Source organism: Rattus norvegicus, chromosome 6, assembly GCF_021556685.1.
Source record: "Rattus norvegicus strain SHRSP/BbbUtx chromosome 6, alternate assembly SHRSP_T2T, whole genome shotgun sequence".
NCBI classification, from domain to species: domain Eukaryota; kingdom Metazoa; phylum Chordata; class Mammalia; order Rodentia; family Muridae; genus Rattus; species Rattus norvegicus.
The window spans coordinates 137,091,465-137,116,898 of NC_141539.1; the positions used below are offsets into that span (position 1 = coordinate 137,091,465).

Genomic DNA, 25,434 nt, shown 5'->3' on the forward strand with positions numbered 1-25,434 from the left:
TGGCCCGACTGCGTGAGGTTGGTGCCCAGTGTCGTTTAGAGGACCCCAAGGGAAATTCTAAGCCACTAGGCCAATTTGGGTTTGTTTAATGTTCAAAGTAGTCTAGCAGTTTTCTAAGCCTTGGCAGACAGCTGCCATGTCACGTGGTCTTCTTAGGGCCCACTGGGAGACATGGAACTGCCCTTTGCTGGTAGCTCCTGTGTGTAGGTGTTGGGATGGCGGTGCTCTTAGGGGCAGGGATTTGATACCCTGGAAGGGCTCTGAGTAGGGAATAGGAAGTGACTCCTGAGTTCCCTACGCCCCTGATGCAGTTTAATGGTAAAAGTCGTCTCTGCTTGAGCTCTCGGGCTCCATCGGTATTGCTGTTGACTTCAGCCTCGTGCACCCCCGGGTCCCGGGCAGTGACCCCTTGCCCCCAAGTGCTCAAGGGTGGCTATGAGTGGAATCGTTAGTACTCATCATCACTTCACTTAGGTCTCATAGGCTCAAGGCGAGCTGCACTTTTCTCTATGTAGTTGCCCCGTTCGTCTTGTTTTTTCAGCTCCCCCCCTACCGTCTGGAGGAGCCAGTGATAACGAAGGACGTCTATGAAGTTGCCGTCTCCCTCATCCAGATGTTCGATGACCTGGACATGAAGGAGAGTGGGTAAGAGTCCCTCCAGCTACAACTCTGTGTGTGTAACTCGAGGCACTGGGCACTTGGTGGAGATGACATAGTGTTTTTACAGTGTAAGGTAATAGCTGTAGACACTGGGGCTTGAGCAGGTCCTCCCGCCTTCCGGTGCTGGGATTTCAGGTGTGTGTGTTCTGCCTGCCACACGTGGCTGTGGACGGACACCTTTGCCCCAGTCAAAGCCCTGCTGAGTGCAGCATGAAGACTGCTGTTTGCTTTAAGCATTGAGCCAGAGTGGAGTGAGCCGGGCGTAGGAGTCGCACAGCTCCCTCTGCTTGCCTTTGTTTCTTTGTTTCAGGGTTATTTTTGACAACCCATAGGCAATTCAGATGTTTGTTCTGTTAGCTTTTTTTTTTTTTTTTTGAGTTTTTGAGTTTTTCCTTTTAGGATAGTTTAGGTTCTAAGTGCTGGTCTGCATCTCATAAGGGGCATTTGTGATTTTAGAAACAGAGGATGGTAATGTGCATTCCCCTCCCCTAGTAACCAAGCTAGGTGGCTGGGGTGACATGTTTCCTGTAGCCCTTGGGATGCCCCTGAGTTAATCCTTGTCAAATCTGAACTTCTTACCTTGGATGACATCATTCTTTCCAAACTCTGCCCTCTAAGACTGTGGGTAAATGTTCTCAGCTTTTATTTGGGTAAAAAGTTATTTTATTTGTTTCATCCTTTGTTTAAAAATAATCTAATCAACAGATAAAAACTTTTGTTGGGGAGGTGGCTCAGTTGGTAAAGTGCTTGGTTTGCAGGACTTGAGTTTGATCCCCAGACACTACAGGGAAGAAAGACAGGCATGATGGTGTGCGCTTGCCGTCCACTGGGAAGAGGCGGGCGGGCGGGCGGGCCTGAGGTCAGGCAGGACAGAGAGAGGCCCCATCTCAGAAGACAGTGGACAGAACTCTTGAGGCTGAAACCCAGCGTTGCTGCTCACACCTTCCTGTCTCACCTCCTCGCATGCTCCCTCCCTCCTCTCCCTCCCTCTGTCCCTCCCTCTGCGCCTCCCTCCCACATTTCCTTCCTTCTTCCCTTCTTCCTGTCTCCTTCCTCTTCCTTTCCCCTCCTCTCTCCCTACTCCTGCATGCACACATTCCCCCACACATGTACACACACACACATGCATACATTAAACCTCGTGTCTTTACTGTATATAGCATGACTTGAAGTGTGCAGGCATCGGATGGACTCAGTAGTTGGTGCTCCAGGCACTGGCTCTCACCCTCATGTGCGTACACTGTTGGTGGCTGCAGGCTGGCCTTTTCTCACCTGAAGTGCTTGACCAGGATGCTTTGTACATTGAAGTGTTCTCACAGACTTCAATGGCTGAATCCATAAACACCCCAAACTCAAAAAACATTTTGCATCTCAAAGTTAGGTGTCAGACATTGGCGTTGTTCAGATTTTGGATTTTCAGCACAGGAGTACGCAGCTTGTGTGAGGTCTAGGTTCTTAGTTGCTCCCTGCACTTTACTTTTCTAACTCTGTACACAGTGTTTGTGTGCTAAGCATGTAGCAAAATGCATCTTTTTATTTTTTTAGCACTCTTTCTAAATGTGCTGCCATTTTCCCCTAACCTTCTAGCTTGTGTTACCATAGTGATAAAGCTCCTTTTTAATTAATTTTTGTTTATATGAGTATACCATAGCTGTCTTCAGACACACCAGAAGAAGTCATCGGATCCCATCACAGATGGTTGTGAGCCACCATGTGGTTGCTGGGATTTGAACTCAGGACCTCTGAGAGAGTAGTCAGTGCTCTCAAATGCTGAGCCATCTCTCCAGCCCCTTAATTTTTTTAAATTAATTTTGATAAAGCTCCTTTTTATCTCATTGCTCCCCTCAGGTAAATGTATCTTTTTGCTCTGGCTGACTCTTAGATGTAGGTTTTGTCTTTGATAACCTACAGCCTCAGACCTGGGAGAAGGTGTGGGTTTCTTTGGTTCCTGTGCTTGTGATTGAGTGGGCTCGGTGAGTCTCAACACAAGTGTTAAATGCTGCCCAACAGCCTTTCTTCCTACACATGGCTGCTTGTCTGGGTCCTTAGTATATGTGCATGTTCTCAGTTTTCTTTGTTCTGTATACCCTAAGATTGTTCCACAAGGAAGAACTCCTCTTCATGCTCATTAAGTACTTTACCCATCAAGCCATCTCCTTGGCTCCGACTTTTTTTTGTTTGTTTGTTCTTTTTTTTTTTTTTTTTTTTTTTTGGAGCTGGGGACCGAACCCAGGGCCTTGTGCTTCCTAGGCAAGCACTCTACCACTGAGCTAAATCCCCAACCCCCCCTTTTTTTTAAAAGATTTATTTATTTTATTTATAGATGGTTGCAAGCCACCATGTGGTTGCTGGGATTTGAACTCAGGACCTCTGGAAGAGCAGTCAGTGCTCTTAACCACTGAGCCATCTCTCCAGCCCTGGCTCCGACCTTTTTTTTTTTTTTTTGGTTCTTTTTTTTTTTTTCCGGAGCTGGGGACCGAACCCAGGGCCTTGTGCTTCCTAGGCAAGCGCTCTACCACTGAGCTAAATCCCCAACCCCTGGCTCCGACTTTTTAATTATTGAATAGTATTCCGTTGTCTCCACTGACCAGGGTTTATCTGTTTACCTACTCCCTGACATCCGGATTGTCTCTAAGTCTCAAACTATGAATAGAGCTGCTAGAAACACTTGCGTGCTGGCTTTATGTAGACCTGGCATCCAGTTCACTGGACAAGTTCTAAGGGGCACAGGTGCTGGCGTCCATGTGGAGAGCACTTGGTTTTTGAAGGAACCATTAGCCCACCATGCACTGTGGCTGAGCACTTGGCTTGGATGGATGCTTCGCCAGCTCTCTGTGTGTGGTCTGGGTTTTGCTCTCAGAGTGGGTGTGGTGCTATCTCACTGCTGCTTCCACAGAGGCTCGTCATGTCTTTGCCCGTTTTTCAATCCAGTTCTCTGTTGTTTTTGTTTGTTTGAGACAAGGTATCACTAAATAGTACTGGTTGACCTGGACCTTGCTCTGTAGACCAGGGTGGCCTAGAACTCACAGATCTGCCTCCGGAGTGCTGGGATGGAGAGTATGAGCCACCATACCTGGCCTTGTTGTCTTCAATCTTAGTTTAAGTATTCTGGATGTATTTGAATAACAGTTCTTTCTGTCAGAAGAACTCTTTGCAATGTCTTTTCATTTATGAGGCTTGTTGTCTTATTAAAGGATTGATGGATTTTTGTTAATTTCAGTCAATTTTTTTGTGCCCCAGTTGTCCTAAATATAGTGAGTTGGAACCTTCTTGGGATGTCTGTTAGGTCCTTGGGCTGGACCCACCTATCCTTGGGCACTTGTTTCTGGCCATTCACCAGTTTTAACCATGCTCCATAGTAGGAACCACGCGCTCTTCCAGGGAGTCCAGCTCTGCAGGGAGTCATGTGAACCTGCCTGTAACTTCGTTAGTGGTTTGTCACCATGCGTAGGCATGTCCACTGGTTGTAGCTGGAAGTGAGTGAATGAGTAATGTGTGCCTTTGTACATGTGTGTGCATGTACGTGTGTGCATGAGTGTGTGTGTGGGGCGTGGCTGGAGGACAACCCTGGGGATCATCCTGAGGATTGCAGTCCAGCTCCTTTGAGACAAGGTTTCTCATTGGCCTGATGCTCACACCAGTTAGGTCAGACTACTTGGCAGTCAAGCCCGAGGCGTCTTTTTCTCTCCCTCCTCAGAACTGGAATCACAGTCATACGTACCCAACAAGGTTCTGAGGACTGAACGAGTGAGGCAAGTGAGCATCATGGCCACGGATGTGTTCCCAGCCACCATTACTCATATTAATAAAGATTATTACTGTGTGTGTGTGTGTGTGTGTGTGTGCGCGCGTGTGCGCACACGCACACACACAAGTGGCAGTCAGAGGACACATGTGTGGAGTCATTTCTCTGCTTTCACATTTATGTGTGTTCAGGGATGAACTCAGGCTTTCAGGCCAGCATGTCCACCCACAGAGACAGCTCACTGGCCCAAGTCCTTAGTTTTGAAATGAGATTTTTTTTATGTCCTTAGATTGATTTTGAACTGGGCTCAACCAGTGTCCTACCTCACCCTCCCAGATACTTGATACTACAGGTGTGCAGCGCCATGCTAGGCTTGGAGATTTTTTATTTACTATTTATTTTTAAATATATTTCTTTTATGTGTGTATGTGCATGTGTGTGTATTTTGTGTGTGTGTGTGTATGTATGTTGTGTGCATGCATACATGAGTGCATGTGGAGCCAGAGGACAACTTTGTATTTTATTGGGAACATCTCCACCTCCTTTGTAGACCGGTTCTCACTGGCCTAGGGCTCACAACAGTGCGAGCCTTGCTGGTCAGTGAGTCCTGGGTCCGTCTGTCTGCCTCTGCCCACAGTGCTGGGATTGTAAGCACATGTTGTCACCACACCTTGCATGTTTCTGTGAGGGCTAGAGACTAACTCAGGTCTCATGATTGGGAGGCAGGGGCTTTTCCAACTAAGCTCCTCACTAGCTCCTTGTGAATATCATTTAAAACCAGTCCCTAGGGATTGGGGATTTAGCTCAGTGGTAGAGCGCTTGCCTAGGAAAAAAACAGTCCCTATGTAGTGCAGGCTGAACCTGTACAGGCTAGTCTTGAACGCCATACATTTTCTTACAGTCACTTTTGTGATCGAATCTCCATAAATTTTGGATAAACACTGCTTTTTTCAAAAATCATTGTTTATTTTTAGCTTTTAATAATTCATTTTTTAATTCATTTTACATCCCGATACAGCCCCACTTCAGTTCTACCCTTACAAGTCTCTCTCCCAATTGCTCCCTCTCCTCAGAGAAGGGGAAGCCCCCCTTGCCTGGGTATCACCCCACCCTGGGACATCTTAATCTCAGCAGCACTGGGCCCTTCCTCCCCCTCTGAGGCTCAAGCCAGGCAGCCCAGGTAGGGGAAAGGATCCAAGGCAGGGAACAGAGACCCAGACAGCATCTGATCCGTTTGTTAGGGGACTCATATGAAGCTCCACACTTGCACAGATGTGTAGGGGCTTAGGACCAGCCCTGAATGCTCCCTCTTTGGTGGTTCAGTCTCTGTGAGCCCCCATGGGCTCAGGGTAGTTGACTCTGTAGGTCTCTTGTGGTGTCCTCGCTCTGTCCAGTTTCCTCAGTCCTATCCCTCAGTCTTCCACAAGATTCCCCGAGCTCTGCCTCCTGTTTGGCGGTGGTCTCTGCGTCTGCTGCTGGATGAAGGAGCCTCCCAGCGGTCAGCTGTGTTAGGCTCCTGTCTACACGTGTAGCAGTGTCATTAATAGAGTCGGGGTTGGCTTTCTTACATGGGATGGGCCTCAGGTTGGGGCAGTCATTGTTCGGCCATTCCCTCAGCCTCTGCGCCATCCTTATCCCTGCATATCTTGTGGGTGGGACACATTTTGGGTTGAAGGTTTTGTGGGTGAATTGATGTCTTCCTCCCTCCTCTGGAAATCCTCCCTGGCCCACAGGAGGTGGCCACTTCAGCCTTTATAGCCCCCTCTGGTAGGGATCTCAACTAGGGTCACCCCCATAGAGTCCCTATATCCTCTCCTCCTGGCCCCCGGTCCCAGGTCTCTAGCTAGTCCTAGTGATGCCCACTCCACCAATTTCCATTCTCACTTCCAGCCCTCTCCCACCCCCTCCCCACACCTCACCATCCCTGTCCTCTCCTTGCCTCCTCTCCCACCCAGTTCCCTCTCTCCATCCACATCCATGACTGTTATAGTTTCTCCTCTGAGTGTGGTTGGGGCATCCTCTCTTGGTACCCACTTACTGCCCAGGGTCTTACTTGGGTCTGTGGATTGTAGCATGGCTGTCCTGCACTTTCTGGCTAAGGTCTACTTATAGCTGAGCACATACCATGTGCGTCTCTCTGACTCTGGGTCACCTCACTCGGGATGGGATTCTCGAGTTCCATGCATTTGCTTACAAATTTCATGATCTCTTTATTTTCAGTAGCTGACTAGTATTCCATTGTGTGAATGAACCACATTTTCTTTATCCATTCTTTAGTTGAGGGACATCTAAGTTGTTTCCAGTTTCTGGCTACTACAAATAAAGCTGCTATTAACATAAGTGTCCCTGTGCTATACTGGGATATCTTTTGGGTATATGCCTGGGAGTGGTATAGCCAAATCTTGGGGTAGGAGAACTGTCAGTTGATTTCCAGAGTGGGTGTGCAAGTCTGCATTTCCATAAGTCAGATTTCATCTAACATTTTCCCTTTGAGCCAATGGTTGTTTCCTCCTGGTGCTGGTATTGAACCCAGGTCTTTGTACGCGTTAAGCATATGCCTTAGTCACTGTACCTCCAGCCCACTTTTATACATTGGTATTGATCTCGAATCCTGCAACTTGTTGACCCTGTTAGAATCCACCTCCCAATCAGTCTCAATCTCTCTCTGTGTGTCTCTGTCTCTGTGTGTCTCTGTGTGTCTCTGTCTCTGTCTCTCTGTCTCTCTGTCTCTGTGTGTCTCTATCTTTCTGTCTCTGTGTGTCTCTGTCTCTGTGTGTCTCTGTCTCTCTGTTTCTGTGTGTCTCTGTCTCTCTGTCTCTGTGTGTCTCTGTCTCTGTCTCTCTGTCTCTCTCTCTGTGTATAGTGTGTGTGTGTATAGTGTGTGTGTGTGTGTGTGTGTGTGTGTGTGTGTGTGTGTGTGTGTGTGTGTGTGTTCTGCTTGCACCTTGGGTGCTGTCCCTCAGGCACCGTCCACCATTTGGAACAATGTCTTTTGCTGGTCTAGAACTCACTGACTAGGCTCTGCTAGGCTGGTTGGCCAGTAAGCCCCAGAGATCTGTTGTTTCCTCCTCCCAGTGCTGGATGACAGCCTTTCCATGTGGGTTAGCTTCTCCTCCATGGAGGTTGCTGTTCCCAGATGACAGCCTGGCTTGCCCTTCTTGGACTTTTATATGGCTGCCTCCTTCATGCTCCTGTCATCTCTCTGAGCAGCCATTTCATACACAGCTCTACAATCTTTTTATGTGTATCTGAGTGTTTTGCCTGTATGCATGACTGTGCTGTTCCACATGTGTGCCTGGTGCCCATGGAGGCTAGAATAGCACTTCAGGTCCCTGGAACTAGAGTTCTTATAAGTAACCGTGTTAATGTTGGAAGTTGAACCTGGATCCCCTGGAAGAGAAACCAGTACTTTTTACTTTTTAACAATCGAGACATCGCTCCAGTGCCAGCTCCATGCCCTTTGCCTTGTCTTTTGGTCTTGTTGCCGAGCTGACAGGGTCCTTCCTTCTTCATGCACTTTCTAATCTGTCTCTCTAGCCAGGGGATTGGCTGCAGAGCAGTGCAGGGTCCTGTGTCCGTTCCTGCTGTCCCTAGACTCATAGAGGAAGGCATGGAATGCAGGGAGGGCCCACAGATCTGTGGAGGAGAAAAATTCTATTTCATACAGAAATATCCCTGGTAGTAAGAAGTGCATCTGTACGCACCCTTTGTAGTAATAATCTGGGCCTTAATGAAGTCTGCTTATAGTTAGTTATTTTAAGGTTTGTATCTTGGGTTCTGGATTATAGTATCTAAATTTGCAGGAAAACTTTTGCAGATGGTGTCGTAAGGGCAAGCACAGTGGGAATGAAGAACTCTGGCCTTTTGCCTGGTTGGCCTCTCTGCCCGCCTCAGTCTTGGTGTGAGCTTAAGAGAGTCACCTGACAGGATCTGCAAGAGTTTTCACCAACAAAGCCAGTAACATCAGGGTCTCACGCAGCAGGGGCTCTGCCAGCCTTGATTCAAACTTGTTCACCTCACATTTTGACAGGAACAAGACCTGGTCCGGGGCCCAGTTTGTGTCGGAGCGGAGCAGCGTGCTGGTGTTTCTGCCAGGTGTGAATGTCATGATTTTGTGACTGGAATTTTAATACTCTGGACATCACCTTTTGAACAGTGGTGTCATGCTGCCTGTTCTCTTAGACATGGGAGCATGAGCAGCCGTGGCTCAGGTTGGCTTGTCCGTAACCTTTGCAGTGCTGCAGAGCGTTCTAGTAAGGAAGAGTACCTTTAAAGCAGGCTTGTCAGCTTCGAGATTTCGGGTAAGATGTTTTGCTTTGTTAAGAACTTTCCTTTGATGGTCATGAATGTGAAGTGATGTCCTGAGTTTGCAGTGGGGCATTCTTACTTCGAGCAAAGCAGGAAGCCCTGCTCATCCCCAGCAGTCTCTGATGCTGAGGAAAATGGGCTCCTCCTGCACCTTTCTGAAGAGTCCCAACTGTGTCGAGTGACACCTTGTCAAAATGACTTCATGGAGTAGTGCAGTTTGATGAAATTATAACGATATTCACATATGTTGTTGCCGAGAGGTAATATACACAGAACATGTGAGTATCTGTGCACTGGTGATGGGAACAAGAGAAGCTTAATTTTGGGATGTACCATATGAGGTTCAGATCCTGGTCACATTTTGCTCACTGAATAGATTGATTTTATGCACAGAACCAACCCCTAGCTGGCAGCATCTGTGTGTATTTGTCACATGACTTCTGAGTCCACAGACCCAGGAAAAAGCAGCAGCAGGCGATGGTGCTCCTCACATCCTCACATCCTCACATCCTCACATCCTCACATCCTCACATCCTCACATCCTCACATCCTCACATCCTCACATGAGGTAAACACAGCCCAGCAAGGGTCTCCAAGGCACATCTGCCTTCAGCTCTGTGGCTTTCTGTTACATACAAATCTAAATCAAGTCTGGCCTATTATGTTTATGGGTTTCATGAATTGACTTGTTTCGAGCAGATATGAATTAGTTTTTTCAGGGCTGCTACAACAAGGCATTGCAAATTGGATGTGCAAAACAAGAGTGGTGTGTTTCCCTGCTGTTAGAATGCTTAGGCATTCTGGAAGCAGTTGTGAGGAGACATGCTCCCTCTCAGGCACAGGCTCTGCCTAGCTCCAGATAGCTGGCCTCAGGCCTGGGGGTTTTGTTTGTGGTTCCACTTGCATGGCTGTCACATGACAGCCCCTGGTTCTTCCCTCTTTTTATGAGACCAACCGTCCTATTGGATGAATGTCCCAACTGACTACACTAGGACCGTGTTGTAGCTACTGTATGTGCAATGGCTGATTCTGAGTCAGGTTGCTCACATTCTTAGTTATTGGAGTTGAGTCTAAAATTGTTTTTGGGAGACGCAGCTGAACATGTAAAAGATTGAAATATTGATAATCCACACGAGGCACAGTGCAGATGCAGATGCTGTCAGCCAGTACACATTTTTTTTTTTTTTTGGTTCTTTTTTTTTCGGAGCTGGGGACCGAACCCAGGGCCTTGCGCTTCCTAGGTAAGCGGCCAGTACACATTTTTAAACCTACGGAAAAGGACCAAATCCTTAAAGTATTATTACTGGTTTTATATTCTTGGGATCTAACCCAACTCCCCATTCAGAACCCACCACTGAGTTACACTCCAGTCCATTTGTTTTTTTGTTTGTTTTTGGTTTTGAGACACAACTTTAATGTAGTCTTGCCTGGTCTGGAGCTGTCTGTGTGTCTGTCTGGCTGAGAATGGATGTTATCTTGCTTCTGCCTCCCAGGTCCTAAGATTTAAGACTGGAGTTACCTATCTAGTTTAAAAACTTCTTTTTGATTAGCAACATTTTGTATATTCATTGGAGGAAATTTGGAAAACAGGAGGGAAAAGAAGTTACTTATGTGGCCAACACTCGTCAGTACTGTTCTGACAAGAAAAACACTGAAAGAATGTCTGTGTTTTAAAATAACTAAGTCATTACTAGTCAATGTCATGGTGCATTTGTCCTAATTTTGGTACAAAAGATGATGGAGTCAAATCAAACTGGTAAGGCTGTCTTTGAAAAAGTTATTTTATCTTGAAATTAACCTAATAAAGGAAGCAAAAGACTTGCTCAATAAAAAATTTAAGACACAGAAAAAAGAAATGGAAGAAGGTACCAGAAGATGGAAATACCTCCCTTGCTCAAGGATTGGCAGGATTAATGCTGTAGAAATGTCATTCTACCCAAAGCTACCTACAGAGTTAGTGCAGTCCTCATCTAAATTCCAGTGCAATTCCTCACAGAATCATTTCACAATTCATATGGAAATACAAAAGACCAGGCAGGATATCTAAAACAATCCTGAACAACAAAAACTGCTGGAGAAAGTATTAGGCCTGATTTTCAGTTGTTAGAGAGCCATAGAATAAAAACAGCATGGTACTGGTATAAAAATACTGAGGACCGGGTTGGGGATTTAGCTCAGTGGTAGAGCGCTTGCCTAGCAAATGCAAGGCCCTGGGTTCGGTCCCCAGCTCCGGAAAAAAATACTGAGGACCCACCTATGAGCTCACACTTACCCCTGTAGTCACCTATGAGCTCACACTCACCCCTGCAGTCACCTATGAGCTCACACTCACCCCTGCAGTCACCTATGAGCTCACACTCACCCCTGCAGTCACCTATGAGCTCACACTCACCCCTGCAGTCACCTATGAGCTCACTCACCCCTGCAGTCACACTCACCCCTGCAGTCACCTATGAGCTCACACTCACCCCTGCAGTCACCTATGAGCTCACACTCATCCCTGCAGTCACCTATGAGCTCACACTCACCCCTGCAGTCACCTATGAGCTCACACTCATCCCTGCAGTCACCTATGAGCTCACACTCACCCCTGCAGTCACCTATGAGCTCACACTCACCCCTGCAGTCACCTATGAGCTTGAACTCACTCCTACAGTCACCGGGTCCTTGACAAGAGACCAAAACTACACATTGGAGAGAAGACAGCATTTTGAGCAAATGGGGCTGGTCAGACTAGATCCCATGTAAAGAACAGAACTAGATCTTATCTCACACCCTGTACAAAAGTCAATTCCAAGTGGATCAGGCACCATAGCCTAGTATCTGATAGAGAAGGCGGGGACACACTCACCTTACAGGTACAGGAAGGACTTTCTGAACAGGACCTCAGGAGTGCAGGCATTGAGGCCAACAACAGCAAGTGGACACCATTGTTCACATGAAGGCGCAGCTTACAGGGTGAGAATACATCTGCCCAAGGGTCGGTTACCTAGAGTCTATAAAGAACTCCGAAAACTAAGCAGCAAGAAGACAACCCGGTTAAAAACCAGGGCGAGGAAACAGAGTTCTTACAGTGAGACAGTGGCCAAGGAAAATGTTTAAATTTAGGGTTTATTTTTATGTATGTAAGTGGTGTTACCTGTATGTATGTCTGTCACTGCGTGCATTGCCTGGTACCTGTGGACAGCAGAGAGGGCGTCAGAACCCCTGGAGTTGGAGTTACAGATAGACTCTGAGCTAAGAGCAGCAGGCACCATTAACTGCTCAACCGTCTCTTCAAGCCAGCTGATAAATATTAAAAAAAATTAGTCATCAGGGAAATTCACATTAAAACTACTTTGAGAATTCAACTTACTGCAAACAAATGGCTAAGATCAAAGAAAACCAACAGACCCTAAAGATGGCAGGTGTGGTGCCATGGGCGTGGCTATGTGCGGTGGGCATGGCTGTGTGCGGTGGGCGTGGCTATGTGCTGAGGCCTGAAGGGCTGCTGTCTTCCTACAGACATTCACTCCTCCGTGTGCATTGCTGCTCTAGCTACAATAGCCAAGGCATGATATCCATCAACGGACGGGCAGTGAAAACGTCACAGACACAGTGGGACATTGTTCAGCTGAAAAGAAGGATGAGACTAGTAACTTGCAGGTTAAATTGGTAGCGCTGAAGACAATCATTCTGTGAGGTGAAACCGGAAAGACAAACGGCATGTTCTTTCTTGCGGACACAGTCTTCAGCTCTTTAGACATGTGCATTTACTTAGTTTTGAGACAGGGTCTCACTGTGTAGACCAGACTGACCTTGAAATCACAGAGCTTCTCCTATATCTGCCTTCCAAGTGCTGGGATTGCCAAGTGCTGGGTGCAGTTGCTGCCCCCACCCCCACCCCCTCCGTGTAATTTAACTCGAAGTACTTATACAAGTCAGGAACCTTGTAAGGAACCATGGTGGGTGTCACATTTCAAGACTGGACAGATAGACAAAACCCATAGGGGACTAACAGGAGTAATGAAACAGGATGTGTTAAATAATGTGACAGGTTGGGGATAGGGCAGAGATGGGGGTCTAGGGAGGTCTGACTAACACTAAAGAGCTTTGGAAATGCCATATAGAAACCTACTAGCATGTACGATTCCTATCTATAAACGCAGTTTAAATGGTGTTACCCTATGATTGGGCAGCGACTCCCCATAAACCACAACTAGGTTACCAAGTGGACAGCTCCATGCCAGGCATAGGTCACTTCCTTTTGAGTTGTTGGTCAGTGTGGCTCCCACACATTGCAGGCCTTGCCATTGCTCTGGGTTCCCTCCAGAACTTGTGGTAAGACCCCCGGTGCTAATGTATGTGCTCATAGGACATGGAGAAATCAACAGATACAGACCCAGAAGGTTTACCTCCTTCTGGTTAGTTTAATGGTGCTGGAAGGTTCTGTATGTGCTAACTGGGGAGAACGATGACAGTCTCACCCAGCTGTGAACTCTGATCTACAATAGCAGTGGCTGGCAGCATCCACCTACTGGTACAGTAGTGGCAGGCATAGGTGTTATGGGAGCAATGAACTACTTTTTTTGAGGGATTAAAAGCCCATTGGACACGGTGGAATTCATAGCTGTTACTGGGCCAAAACCTGGAGGCTGCTGAGGTCATGGCCACCAGGGAGAACCTAATAGCAGCAAATCTGCTAAATGGTTGTAATAAGAAACTGTCCCCTAAGTCCTTCTCTTTATATCCATGTATTAGTCTCTCAACACTCAGGAGAGGAGCATCTTTTTGTAGTAGGTGGTGATTTAATATAGGCCCATAATTAATGATTGTGCAGAGAATGAAAGTCTATGGAGTGCTTAGCTCTAAATGGTGCACTGTCCCCCCACCCCCGTGGGCTCAGTGACCGTTATGGAGGGGCAGAGAGATTGTTAAGAGCCAGAGGGAGGGGTTGGGGATTTAGCTCAGTGGTAGAGCGCTTGCCTAGGAAGCGCAAGGCCCTGGGTTCGGTCCCCAGCTCCGAAAAAAAGAACCAAAAAAAAAAAAAAAGAGCCAGAGGGAGCAGATGTGTGGAGAAACAGCATTGCTGGAACGTGCCAGTGCGGTTACAGAAGTGAACTCACAGTGGCCATGACTGCATGCACCATAGCCTGCACAAGGAAGAGCGAGACAAATCCCAGTGTGGGGTAGGCTGGGCGTGGGGCTTAGGAAGCTCCACCCCATCCAGGAGCTATGGAAATCGGTGGCTACTGGGAAGAGGGGAATCACTGGTTTTCAAGGATATGGCTCCCTGTGCTCCAGAAGACAAGTCTCCCACCCATGAACATTCAGGCAGCACCGAGTGACCTCTGGGCTGTGTGTGTGCGAGTGTGTGTGTGTGTGTGTGTGTGAGTGAGTGAGAGTGTGTGTGAGTGTGTGTGAGTGTGTATATGTGTGTGAGTGTGTGTATATGTGTGAGTGTGTGTGTGAGTGTGTATATGTGTGTGTATGCTGTGTGTGTGCTGTGTGTGAGTGTGTATGTGTGTGTGTGAGTGTGTGTGTGAGTGTGTGTGCGAGTGTGAGTGTGTGTGCGAGTGTGTGCGTGAGTGTGTGTGTATATGTGTGTGTGAGTGTGTGTATATGTGTGTGCTGTGTGTGTGAGTGTGTGTATATGTGTGTGCTGTGTGTGTGCGAGTGTGTGTATATGTGTGTGTGCTGTGTGTGTGAGTGTGTGTGTGCTGTGTGTGTGAGTGTGTGTGTGAGTGTTGTGTGTGTGTGTGCTGTGTGTGTATGTGTGTGTGTGTGCTGTGTGTGTGTATGTGTGGTGTGTTTGGGTGTGTGTGTGTAGTGTGTGTGAATGTGTGTGCTGTGTGTGTATGTGTGTGATGTGTGTGGTGTGTATGTGCATGGTGTGTGTATGTGGTGTGTATGTGCATGGTGTGTGTATGTGGTGTGTATGTGCATGGTGTGTGTATGTGGTGTATGTGTGTGTGGTGTGTATGTGGTGTGTGTGTATGTGTGTGTATGTGTGTGGTGTGTGTGTGTGTGTGTGTGTGTGTTCAAGGGGCACATGAAGGTATGAAGGTAGGAGAGAGAGATGGTTTGGCATTAGTGGGAGGGAGCACTAGAAATGTGGGGTCCATTTCATCGAAGCACATTAGGTAAAGGCATGAATTCTCAAACAATAGAAACAGTCTGCAGAGCAGAGCACTGAAACCCCAGACATGCCCACCGGCCCAGCCTCCGTGCTGCACGCACTTAGCCACACCTCACCATCCGTTGGTAAATCTTATTATCTGGGCTTCTGCTCTGGAAGATGAGCTGTTGGGGGGCAGGGGCTTCATTCTGTTGACTGTTCATTTGCAGGGTACGGCACAGTACATGCAGCAGGCCTAAGAGCTTCTCTGTTGAGTACACAAAAAATAAGGACCCTTAAAAATACGTTACCACTTTACTCTGAAGATCAGTTATTAGCAATAAACTCACGTTTGCTTCCCTCCCCTAGGTCTGGGTGAGATCAATTATATGCATGAGCTTCTCACAAACATGATTCACAAAAGGTATGTGTAAGTGGGAGCCTTTGTTTTGGCTTTTAGAGCATTGTGCTGCTTACACCTTACATAATCTAATTACCTCACTGAATTGTTACTTGCATCTGCCTTGTGTCATGTGACATTTTATTTTAGTGCTTTGTTTCTTAGGTTACAGGTCTATCCACTCCATTCCAGTGTGACTTTAGAAGAACAGAATAATGTATTTTTAAGTCCAGTCCCTGGGTACAGAAAGGTAGGAGGCTGAGAAGATGAGGTGTGAGACACGTTCACCCTTACTGGAGAAGGACTGGTGTTTGAGCCTCTCTCCCATTGTCACCAGGCCATGATGTGTTGATGGGAATCTGTGACTTTCATGTTGTGAGTTATTTTGCAAATCAGTTACCTGAAAGATAGGGTTTTTTGTTTTGAGACAGAGCACCATCTCCTTGTACATCCTCCTGAGTTCTGAGATTATAGGTACATTCTACCATGCCTGGCAAAACTAAGAGTTTTGTGTATTTGATTTCCTGACCCCAGGGCCTTGCTGCTAGGGAGTTTGCTGCCTTGGGAGTGATGACCTTGTGGGAAGCTGAGGCCTCAATCATCTGGAGGCGTCAGCTCTTTCGGATTCTCCTCACAGCTCCCTGGGAGGATCAAAGTCTGGGACCCGGAGCTTTCGGTCAAATCTCGGATATTCTTGAGGATGTTTGGAATCTTTAGGCAAACTAGACTTTGGATACTACTCTAGGATGCTCACACTGACAACCCGTGCTCTGAATTCTACCTGCTTTTGCTTTTTGGCTCTTGGCAAGTCCACAGTCCCTCCACTAACAATTTCGAACTAGGTTCATGAACAAACCCTTGGCCGTGTCACAAATGCTTCTTTTAAGCACCACTTATGCTGTGTGTGCCTGGCTTCCATGTGGTGGGAGCTTCTTGATGAGTTGTGGCCTGCATAAAGTGCGAAGATGGCTAATTTGTCATTCTGAGCCAGTGTCTAGACTGATATTCAGCCTCAAGACCCTTTTCTAACTGGGGTATACATCAACCTGTTTTGTTTGATGCTCCACAGATTATCCTGTCAACCAACATTGCAGAGAGTTCTGTCACAGTTCCTGATGTCAAATATGGTAAGGCCTTTTTCTGCTCACTTCTCCCTGTAAAGAGGAACCCACAGGCTTTTTTGACCTCTGAGGTCTGCTCTCCCCTCCCCATGCTCGGAAGAGACTCAGAGAGAAGGTCACAAAGTCCAGTCTCTTATCTTGGCTCATCACTGTTTCCTCTGAGCATAAGTTTTCTGTAGCAAGGGGAGGTAGCTGGAAGGAAGCCATGACAACTCCATCGCCTGGTTCTTTGTATATATGTATTTAGCGCTCTCTCTCTCTCTCTCTCTCTCTCTCTCTCTCTCTCTCTCTAGTCTATATGCATTTAGCTTGCTAACACTGTGTGTGTGTAGTCTGTATGCATTTAGCTTGCTAACACGTGTGTGTGTGTTTGTGTGTGTGTGTGTGTGTGTGTGTGTGTGTAGTCTGTATGCATTTAGCTTGCTAACTCTTGAGTCGTTAACTCTCAAGGAACCTGTAACCATGGCTACAGTGCCCCTGTGAGGAAGACTGTATATGTTGACTACAGGCTGCTGGGAGAGAGTTAGCAGATGAATTATAGTCCCATGTAGAGGAGACAATGTTATATAGGAAAATCGGGAAGGAAGCGCTAGTGTTGGGGGAGAGATGCTTGGGATGGGGCATGTCTTCGTAGGCGGCCATTGCTGTGATAGAACACTGTGATCAAAAGCAGCTTGGGAGAAGAGGGTTTATTTGGCTTCCACATCACAGTCCCCCTCAATGGAGATGCAGGCAGCATTGTTCTTGCTTGACATCACCAAGAACTGTGTTAGACTGGTAGTGGGAGGTGACTGTGGGCTTGGGTGAGGAGGGGTGGTGGCACAGCCTGAGAAGGGCAGGGTCTGCCCTCTGTCTCCAAGGACAACTCCTCCATGCACAGGAGGTAGGTGCTGACCAGAGGGAAGCTCCTTCACCTGCCTCACAGATTCTCCTTGAAGTAAGAATCGAGCTGACTTGTAACACTCACTGCTAGACAGACAGATAGATAGACAGAGACAGACAAGAACACAGAATCTGAACCCAGACAGCCCAGCACATGCGCCTGCCATCCCTCCCTCCAGTATAACGACATTTTGGAGTAACTGTAATCTTTTGGGTGCATCCAGACAGGTCTTTATGACAATTTGGTCCTTAGGTCCAAAGACTTCAGTTCTGATCTAGAAAGAGACCTTGGTTTCCCGTTGCGAGAGATGACGGGCAGTCGGCACGCTCGCAGGGGTGTCTGCAAGCACGCGGCCTCCAGCAGCTGCACAGTCCCTCTGGCTATCATAATCCTACCTGGCTGTGTGCTCACACTTGTTTTTATGGCAGTTATAGATTTTTGCCTGACCCGAACTCTGGTTTGTGATGAAGATACAAATTATCAGAGTCTGCGGCTAAGCTGGGCCTCGAAGACCAGCTGTGACCAGAGAAAAGGTAAGGTGTTTGTGGCAGACACCCTGAGGCCTCAGTGATCACGCAGTGCACAGGGGTCCCCCTGAGAGCTCTGTTTTAGTGTTTTCTCACTCACTCAGGTTTCTCCTTTACTGGGGCAGGTTTTAAGCTGAAGCACCAGTATCTTGGTTCTCAGTCACCCTTGGCTCCATGTTTTCTCTTGTGCTGTCTTAGTCAGCTCTGAAGGGACAGATAGCCTGTTGTCTCAGCAGCTATCATGTCTTCTGTAGTACTTTAAACTTGTATGATCCACTCAAGTGGGCCTCTTGAATGATTTTGACAGACTTGTCTTGGACTGTCTCTAAACCTGGTGTTTGTAGGGTTTTTTCCCTAGTGAGTCCCACAGAGGACTCATGGGTTGGTGTGCCAAATTAAAGGGATAGGGACCTTTGGGGGATAGACACTTTGTCCACAGAAGTGAGTCCATGACATGCCAGGCCCAGATGTTGCCTTCTCCTGTAGCAGGAATTGGCTTCAGGGGGACAGCATCTGTGGTGTGTCCTGAGAGATGGCTTGACTTTATGGAGAGCCTCCTGAAGGAGGTAGGCAGAAGGCCAAAGAATTCCTCTGGGAAATTACTGCCTCAATATCAAACACTTATGTGCATAAACCAAGTAACTGGCATGCTCCTGCCTCAGTGCAGACACTGGTTTTCAGTGTGTTCTTTCAGTTAGCTTTCATAAGGGGTGTGAGGTGAGCATGTGGTATTCTGAGACTCGGGGAAGTAGCAATAGCAACTGCACAAGGTTCTTCTCCTCAGGTGGGCTGAGGTTTGACCCAGAATCTGGCTTCAGGCCTCCTGACGGCTGTACTCCCTCTCTCCTCTCCTGAAGTCCCTTGTCAGAGAGGACCAGGAGATGATGAAGGCGCCATTGTAGCCTGGCTGCCAAGGGTTTCATCAGTGAAAGTCATCCAGTGTGGCCAGTCTGCATCTCCATAGTGTATGAGCCGCTCCCCCTTCCTTGGGAGCAGAAGCCATCACTGGATGCCTCATACCGTCTCGTGTGACTTTTGACTTGCAATTTCCTAATGGTACCTAAGGTTAAGTAGCACTCACTCCTCATGCTTGCCTACTATCTGCTCCTCAGCCACCCCGTCTCTGTCTCTGCTTCTTAAGATTTATTTGTTTGTTTATGTATTTATTTATTTGCTTAATGTTTAAGGCCTTCTATGTAGCATTAGCTGACATGGAGCTCACTGTGTAGCCTGGGTGGTTTTGAACTTGAGAGTGAACCTACTGTCTCTTCCCCCAAACACTGGAATTAAAGCTGTGGGCCGCCGACAACCACTTATTTCACAGGCATCTATTTTTCCTCAGCCTTCTCCAGGGTCTTCTGTAGAGAACAGGTTTTAAGCGTTGGTGAGGAGCAATGGGTCAGGTTTTGCTGTAAGGATCATGCAAGAATTCTTCATGTAGCTTTTGGTCGTGAAGCTTTTCCCTTGTGTCTCTTACAGAAGTTTTATCATTTCTATTTTAAACTTACGTCCATCCCCTGTCCCGCATTGACATCCACTAGAGTCAGCTGTCCAGGGCGAACTTTGGATTGAGGTTACTTCCACACTTGTGCATGTGTAGTGGCTCTGCAGACAAACCCTCCTGTGGCCTTATGTCTGTTCTTTCATGAGAAGGTCATGCAGATGTGGCCACAACAGGAGATACAGGAGAGGCTTGGGAAGATGAAAACCCTTATAAACAGACACAGGAGGTACAGCCTGTGCTACATAGAAGATACCCTGAGTCGATGAGCAGGGGAGAGCGAGGTTGAGACCTTGCCTTCATTGGATTTTATGATAGAGTGCTGAGGCAGGGGGACAGCTCAAGACTGGCTAGTTTGAATGACTCCAGAGGCCTGGGTAGTGGGGTGGTTCCTGGTTGGTACTTGGCCCCGGTGTTATCTCCACGGAGTAATATTGCCTCCTGGTCAGTTAGTTCCCTTGAACCTTGTAGTTTTCCGTAAAGACTTAGTTTGCTTGGGAGATTACCTTGAGACCTACATAGGCAATCCTCTTGTGCTCAGGGTATGAGGAGAGAAACTGAAGGAACACACTCACAGGAGCTGGAGTGAGGCAGGAGAGGTCCAGTTCCCCTCGGCCTTTTCTGACCCACTTGTGGGCCTCCATTTTTCCCTTTTGAGATAGGCTCTCACTGTGTAGCCCAGCCACACCTGGAAGCCATTTTGTGACCCGGCCTGCTCCCACCCTAACTTAGATTCCCTTGCCTTGGTGCCCTGAGTGCTAGAATTATGGGTGTGGGATTATGGGTGTGCACTGGGGTTATGGGTGTGCACTCTTTTGCTGTTGTTTTGGGGGCTTTGACTTTTTTTTTTTTAGTCAGAATCTCTCTTATGTAGTAGCTCTGGCTGTCCTGGAACACACTTTGTAAATCAGGCTGGCCTTGAACTCACAGAGAACGTTCTGGCTATTGATTAAAGGATTAAAGGCCAGCACCACCACATCTGGCTTGTTTATTTAAGGTTTGTATCCATTAAGGACACTCCTCACTTTTTTTCTTGTAAGATTTGCTTCCACTCCACAATAGTAATTGTCACACACAAAAGGAGCACTTTGTGTCATCGTCTTCTTGGGCGGAACCTGGCTCTGAGCTCTAGCACATATAGTTCTTAGTTAATATCAAGTGGCTATGTTGAAGGATGTCTTGTAGGTGGACACAGCAGCAGGGACATCCTGGGCAGGAAATGTGTATCATTCAAAGTAATATGGTTTCTAGTGCATTGCGACCAGTTTGTTTTCTTTGGACATTTACACTAGATCTTTTTAAACATTGGCTATGGAATAGAAAGCAGCACTCAATCTTAATTTAACTGTTTAAGACAATTTTACTCATGATAATATTAGAGTAAGATAGTTTGTTGTTACTGACCTAGTGTGGTAGAAGATAAAAGTTTTTCGTGATCAGTGTTTAATGGTTGCTTTACATTTCTCTCCACACTGATATTAAAGTAATCATTACCAAATGGAGTTGAGCCTCTTTTGCAGGCCGTGCTGGACGAGTGTCTAAAGGATATTGCTACAGGCTGATCCACAGGGACTTCTGGGACAGCGCCATCCCTGACCACGTTGTTCCTGAGATGTTGGTAATGAAGTCTGTTCATTGTCCGTGTTAGCTTCTTGTATACATGTTGTTTTGTTTTTTACTCTGTTCTGACCCTTATACTATTGATACCCCCTTCCCTCCCTCCCCACTTCCCTCCCTCCCAACCACTTCGTTCATTCGTTTGTTCGTTCGTTCGTTCCTTCCTTCCTTCCTCTCTTTCTTTCTCTCTCTCATTCTTGAGTACTTTCTGCTATTCTTAGCTGTGTGTCATTCCTCAGGAGTTCAGCAAGTAGGCCAGGCTGGCTGGCTAGTGAGCCCACCCCAAGGATTTACCAGTCTGCGTGCATGGCGAGAGCACCTCCACACAGATGTGGAAACTAGAGAACTTGTTGGGGGTTCTGACCTTGGCCATGTGGATTGTTCTCAAGCTTAGGTTATTAGGTGGCAGGACTTCACCTGTCAAATCGTCTGTCTCACTGTTCCAGCCTATCCCTGCTCGTGATTATTTTATCTGTCGTGGACGGGTTTTCTTTGCCTCCAGGCGTGAGGTGCCTGCAGAGGTCAGAAGAGGAAGCTGGGTCCTCTGGAGCCAGCATTTCAGGTGGTTCTTACCCACCATGTCATGGCTGGGGACCAAATCCTGGTCCTGGAAGAGCAGCCAGTGCTCTTAACCACCAAGCCACCCCAGTCATCCTGTTCTTCCTTGGTAATCGGGGGAATGCTGCCCTGTGTCCTTGGCCCTGTAACACTGTTTGCTTTTGCACACCAGCTTCTTGGTTCCTTTATGAGTGACCATGGGTTGGCCTTTGCCTTCCTAACTCCACCCTCTTCATCCCCTTAGGTCTTTTCTGCTTCCTTCTTTCCTGCTTTTGACTTTTTCTTCTTTTCTTCTTTTTGGAGACAGGGTTTTTCTATGGCCTGTGCTGGTTTCAAACTCAAATCCTTTTGCCTCCCCCTGGCCCCAGGGGTTGGATCGCAAGCACGAACCATTATGCCATGCTGGTCCCTCCTCCACTTCCTGTTTTGTTTTCAGTCCGGGTCCGGTAGCAGCACTGTTCTTGAACCTGCGTCCCCTGCCTCCATCTCCCACGCGCTGCTGGGATTGTGGTGTGCTGCCGTGCCCAGCGTCCTTCTGTCCTGTCTTCTTCCCTACCCCTCTCTGCCGTTCTCCATCTCTACTGCTTCTCTTTCCCTCCTCTGTTTTGCACAGGTCTGTCCTATGAATAGGAGGTGGTTTCGTATCATCTCCCTATTGAAATTCTGTTCTTTTCAGCGCTGTCCGCTGGGAAGCACCGTATTGAAGGTGAAGTTGCTCGACATGGGTGAACCTAGAGCTCTGCTGGCAACCGCGCTGTCTCCACCCAGCCTGAGTGACATCGAGCGCACCATTCTTCTGTTGAAGGAGGTGGGACCTGTGCTGCTACTTAGCGGTGGGGAGCTAAGGCTTTTACACTGGGGGAGCCTGACTTTCCTAGTCCATTACAACACTCATCCTGTGACTCCAGCCCCAGGCCAGGCCTGTCCTTCAGCTCCCCTCCTTGTGTTTCCGAAGCCCACTGCCTCTCCATCCTTAGGCCCATCCTGAGAAGCATCCGGCGCTGCTCAGTCACCCCCAGCCTGCTCTGCTCTTTCTCTAGCTTTGTCTCCACCTCGTCCTCACCCTCCTGCCCACCACTGCTTGAGACTCTCTTCCCATCTGCTCTCCTTGGCCCACTCTTGACTCAGGCTCTGCTCTTATGACTTCCCCCACTGGCCCTGAGAGCAGCTGTGTCCCCCACAGATGTGCTTTGTCATGTAGGTGTGCTCAGTGTGTGCCGCGTTTGCTAAGCTTGGGACTGGCTGGGCCTGTGGAAGTGTCCTTGCCTGTTATTTCCCAGTGACATCATGCTCTGAAATACACGGAGTGTGTTGGAGCCATGGTCTTCGCAGGTTACCTTAGCTGTCTCAGAACCTCATTCTCCAGAAGCTGGAGTGCACTGCCTGTGCACTTCTGCCTTAAGAATAGTGGAGTGTGGCTATGCCAGCACTTGTTAACGGCACTGACTTGTTTCATAAGGTTGGAGCACTGGCAGTTAGTGGGCAGAGAGAGGACGAAAACCCTCATGATGGTGAATTGACCTTCCTGGGAAGAGTGCTGGCACAGCTCCCTGTCAGTCAGCAGCTGGGTAAACTCATTGTGCTGGGACATGTATTTGGGTGCCTGGATGAGTGTCTCATCATAGGTAAGTGTGGGGACAGGTGAGGGGACAGTGTGGACAGTATGTGCTGGCGTGTGCTGGCAGGCTTCATCCTCTGTTTCCTGTCTTTAGCGGCAGCTCTTTCTCTGAAGAACTTTTTCACGATGCCTTTTCGACAGCATCTGGATGGATATAGGTACTGAACGTTGTCCCTGTGGGGTCACCTTCCTAGGGCACTAGGTGACACTTATCAATGTGTTTGCAGGAACAAAGTGCACTTCTCAGGAAGTAGCAGGAGTGACTGCCTGGCACTTGTGGAGGCGTTCAGGGTGAGTGCCTCCCTCTGGAGGTGGAGGTGCCACCAAGGCACCAGTGTGTTCTCCCCCCGGCTGTGAGTGGATAGAGGTTTCCTCTCACTGTGTTGCTAAGGGCGTCTAGTGGCCCTCACAGAGTAGCGATTCCTGGAGGGAGTGGTGGGTAGGTGTCTGAGGCAGTTTCCTGAGGCTGATTAAAACATTAAATGTGTAAATTCTCTGTGTTTAGCCATGTGTTGACATTGGAATTAGATTCAACTCACTCGTGAGTTATTTTGAAACTGTGATCTTGTTGTTTCAGGCCTGGCAGGCTTGCAGACAGCGAGGAGAGCTGCGGCATCCCAAGGTTAGTCCTGTTTCCTCCTTAGTGTCTCAACTGACGGCTGGTAGTGCTCAGAATCCCCCAACTCTGTCTCAGCTTGGTCTGTGCACTGTGATGGCATTACGTACGGCCTGTGATCACTGCAGGCAGTTGCCTTGTGCTGTCCTCTTGGAGGGGCAGCAGGCGTGTGAGTGACCTGGCCCTCCTGTTTGTGGAAAGCAAGCTGTCAGCTAGCAGAGTGGTGTTCTATACCTCAGCTCTGCCTCACACTGCCGTCCGGCCTGCTGGCTTTAGGCTAAACAAGTTGGCTCAGGATTAAGGACACTGTAGCCTTTGCTACTTTCTCTGCATTTGGATAAAAGTCTTAACAGGAACCTAATTCAGTAGCCTGGATTTCTTCTATTTTTCATATAAAGCTTTTTCTTCTAAACTAATTAGGTTCCAAAGACCTTTGGTAGGCATGTCTGTGAGCATAGCCTTGAGTCACCCCTGCGTAGTGCGTGTAGTTTGGCTCTTGTATTTCCAGATTCAGTGTGGTGCTGGCCTCTTCCGGAGGACGCCCTGTGTGTGGCCACTCATGTGCAGTGTTGAGCATTGCATAGGCTGAGTGCTGCTTGTCGAGGCTCTGGACGAGACGTGTATTATAGTAGCAGATCAGCGTCTGACTTTCTGGCCTCATGTTGGATATTGTATGTGTTTAAAGGATGAACTTGACTGGGGACGGCTGAATTACATTCAAATAAAGAGAATCAGAGAGGTAAGCTATAAATTCTTTGACTTGGTTGATGAAAATAAACTGATTTTTAAAAATGGCTATTAAGCAGCCCAGGGGCATGGTGGCACACACCTTTAATCCCAGCACTTGGGAGGGAGGGGCAGGAGGATCTCTGTGTTCAAGGCCAGCCTAGTCTACAGTTTGAGTTCTAAGACAGCCAGGGCTACACAGAGAAACCCTGTCTCAACCTTGAAGGGGTAAAGGACCTTACAGTGTGACAGCTGCTTAATTCTATAAATCTCTCCCTAAATGTCACTGTATGATGAACACATGTAATCTTGGAGGCTACCTTTGTAGTAATTTCTCAAGATAAGCCTGTGGGCTTTTCATTATTCCCTGATTAACATAAGTACGCACATTATGGACTTTGTGCTTCTGATTCACTCCTTGATGAGGCTTTGGGGTTCCTGAGTTCTGACTTCAGTGTTCTCTCCAGGTGTTCTGCAGATTTATAGTGTGACTGGCCTGAGGGTAGTGTGTGTTTGTGGGAGAGTGTGCACATGTGTAGCTTGTGCTACAGGATCAGAACAAACAGAATTAATATCTGTCTATCTTTCATCTACTTGTCTGTCCATCTGTCTGTCTGTCCATCTGTCCGTCTCTCTATCTGAGACTTATTAGAATGTAGTGCAGCTAATACAGCCATGGTTCCCTACCAAGAACAATTCAGTAGTTATGTAATCCACAAAGATGGATGTCTCAGCTGGTCTTCAGTATGTGCAGAATGCCTAAGAAGTAGTCTTTAATGCCAGTGAAGGGCTCAACTTGTTGCTAGCAAGCAGATAGAGAGAGAAGAGCTTCCTTCTTTCACATCTTTTTATAGGTTGCCAGTAGATAGTGTGGCCTAGATCTTCCCATCTCAAAAACTATGGATTAAAGGTTTATCTTCTTATCTCAAAGATGCAGATTAGAAGTGGGTCTTCCCACTTCAAATGATTTAATTAAGAAAAGTATTCTTCACAGGTGTCCCCAGCCATCTGGGTTTTAGTCAATTCCAGATGTAGTCAAGTTGACAACGAAGAAGAG

At 47.6% G+C, this 25,434-nt stretch overlaps 1 protein-coding gene across 4 annotated transcripts in view; it reads left to right on the plus strand.

Annotated features, from left to right (window-relative positions):
• The window catches only part of Tdrd9 (tudor domain containing 9), a 114,455-nt gene that overhangs the window by 42,870 nt on the left and 46,151 nt on the right, over positions 1-25,434 (plus strand). For all 4 annotated transcript variants that reach the window (NM_001419577.1, XM_087552944.1, XM_087552946.1 and 1 more), the window contains 13 exon segments: positions 542-645; positions 8,436-8,500; positions 15,180-15,234; positions 15,376-15,460; positions 16,280-16,337; positions 17,643-17,747; positions 20,763-20,860; positions 22,094-22,225; positions 22,877-23,042; positions 23,130-23,193; positions 23,263-23,326; positions 23,613-23,657; positions 24,337-24,390. In NM_001419577.1, coding sequence (NP_001406506.1) covers positions 542-645; positions 8,436-8,500; positions 15,180-15,234; positions 15,376-15,460; positions 16,280-16,337; positions 17,643-17,747; positions 20,763-20,860; positions 22,094-22,225; positions 22,877-23,042; positions 23,130-23,193; positions 23,263-23,326; positions 23,613-23,657; positions 24,337-24,390 — 1,095 coding nt within the window.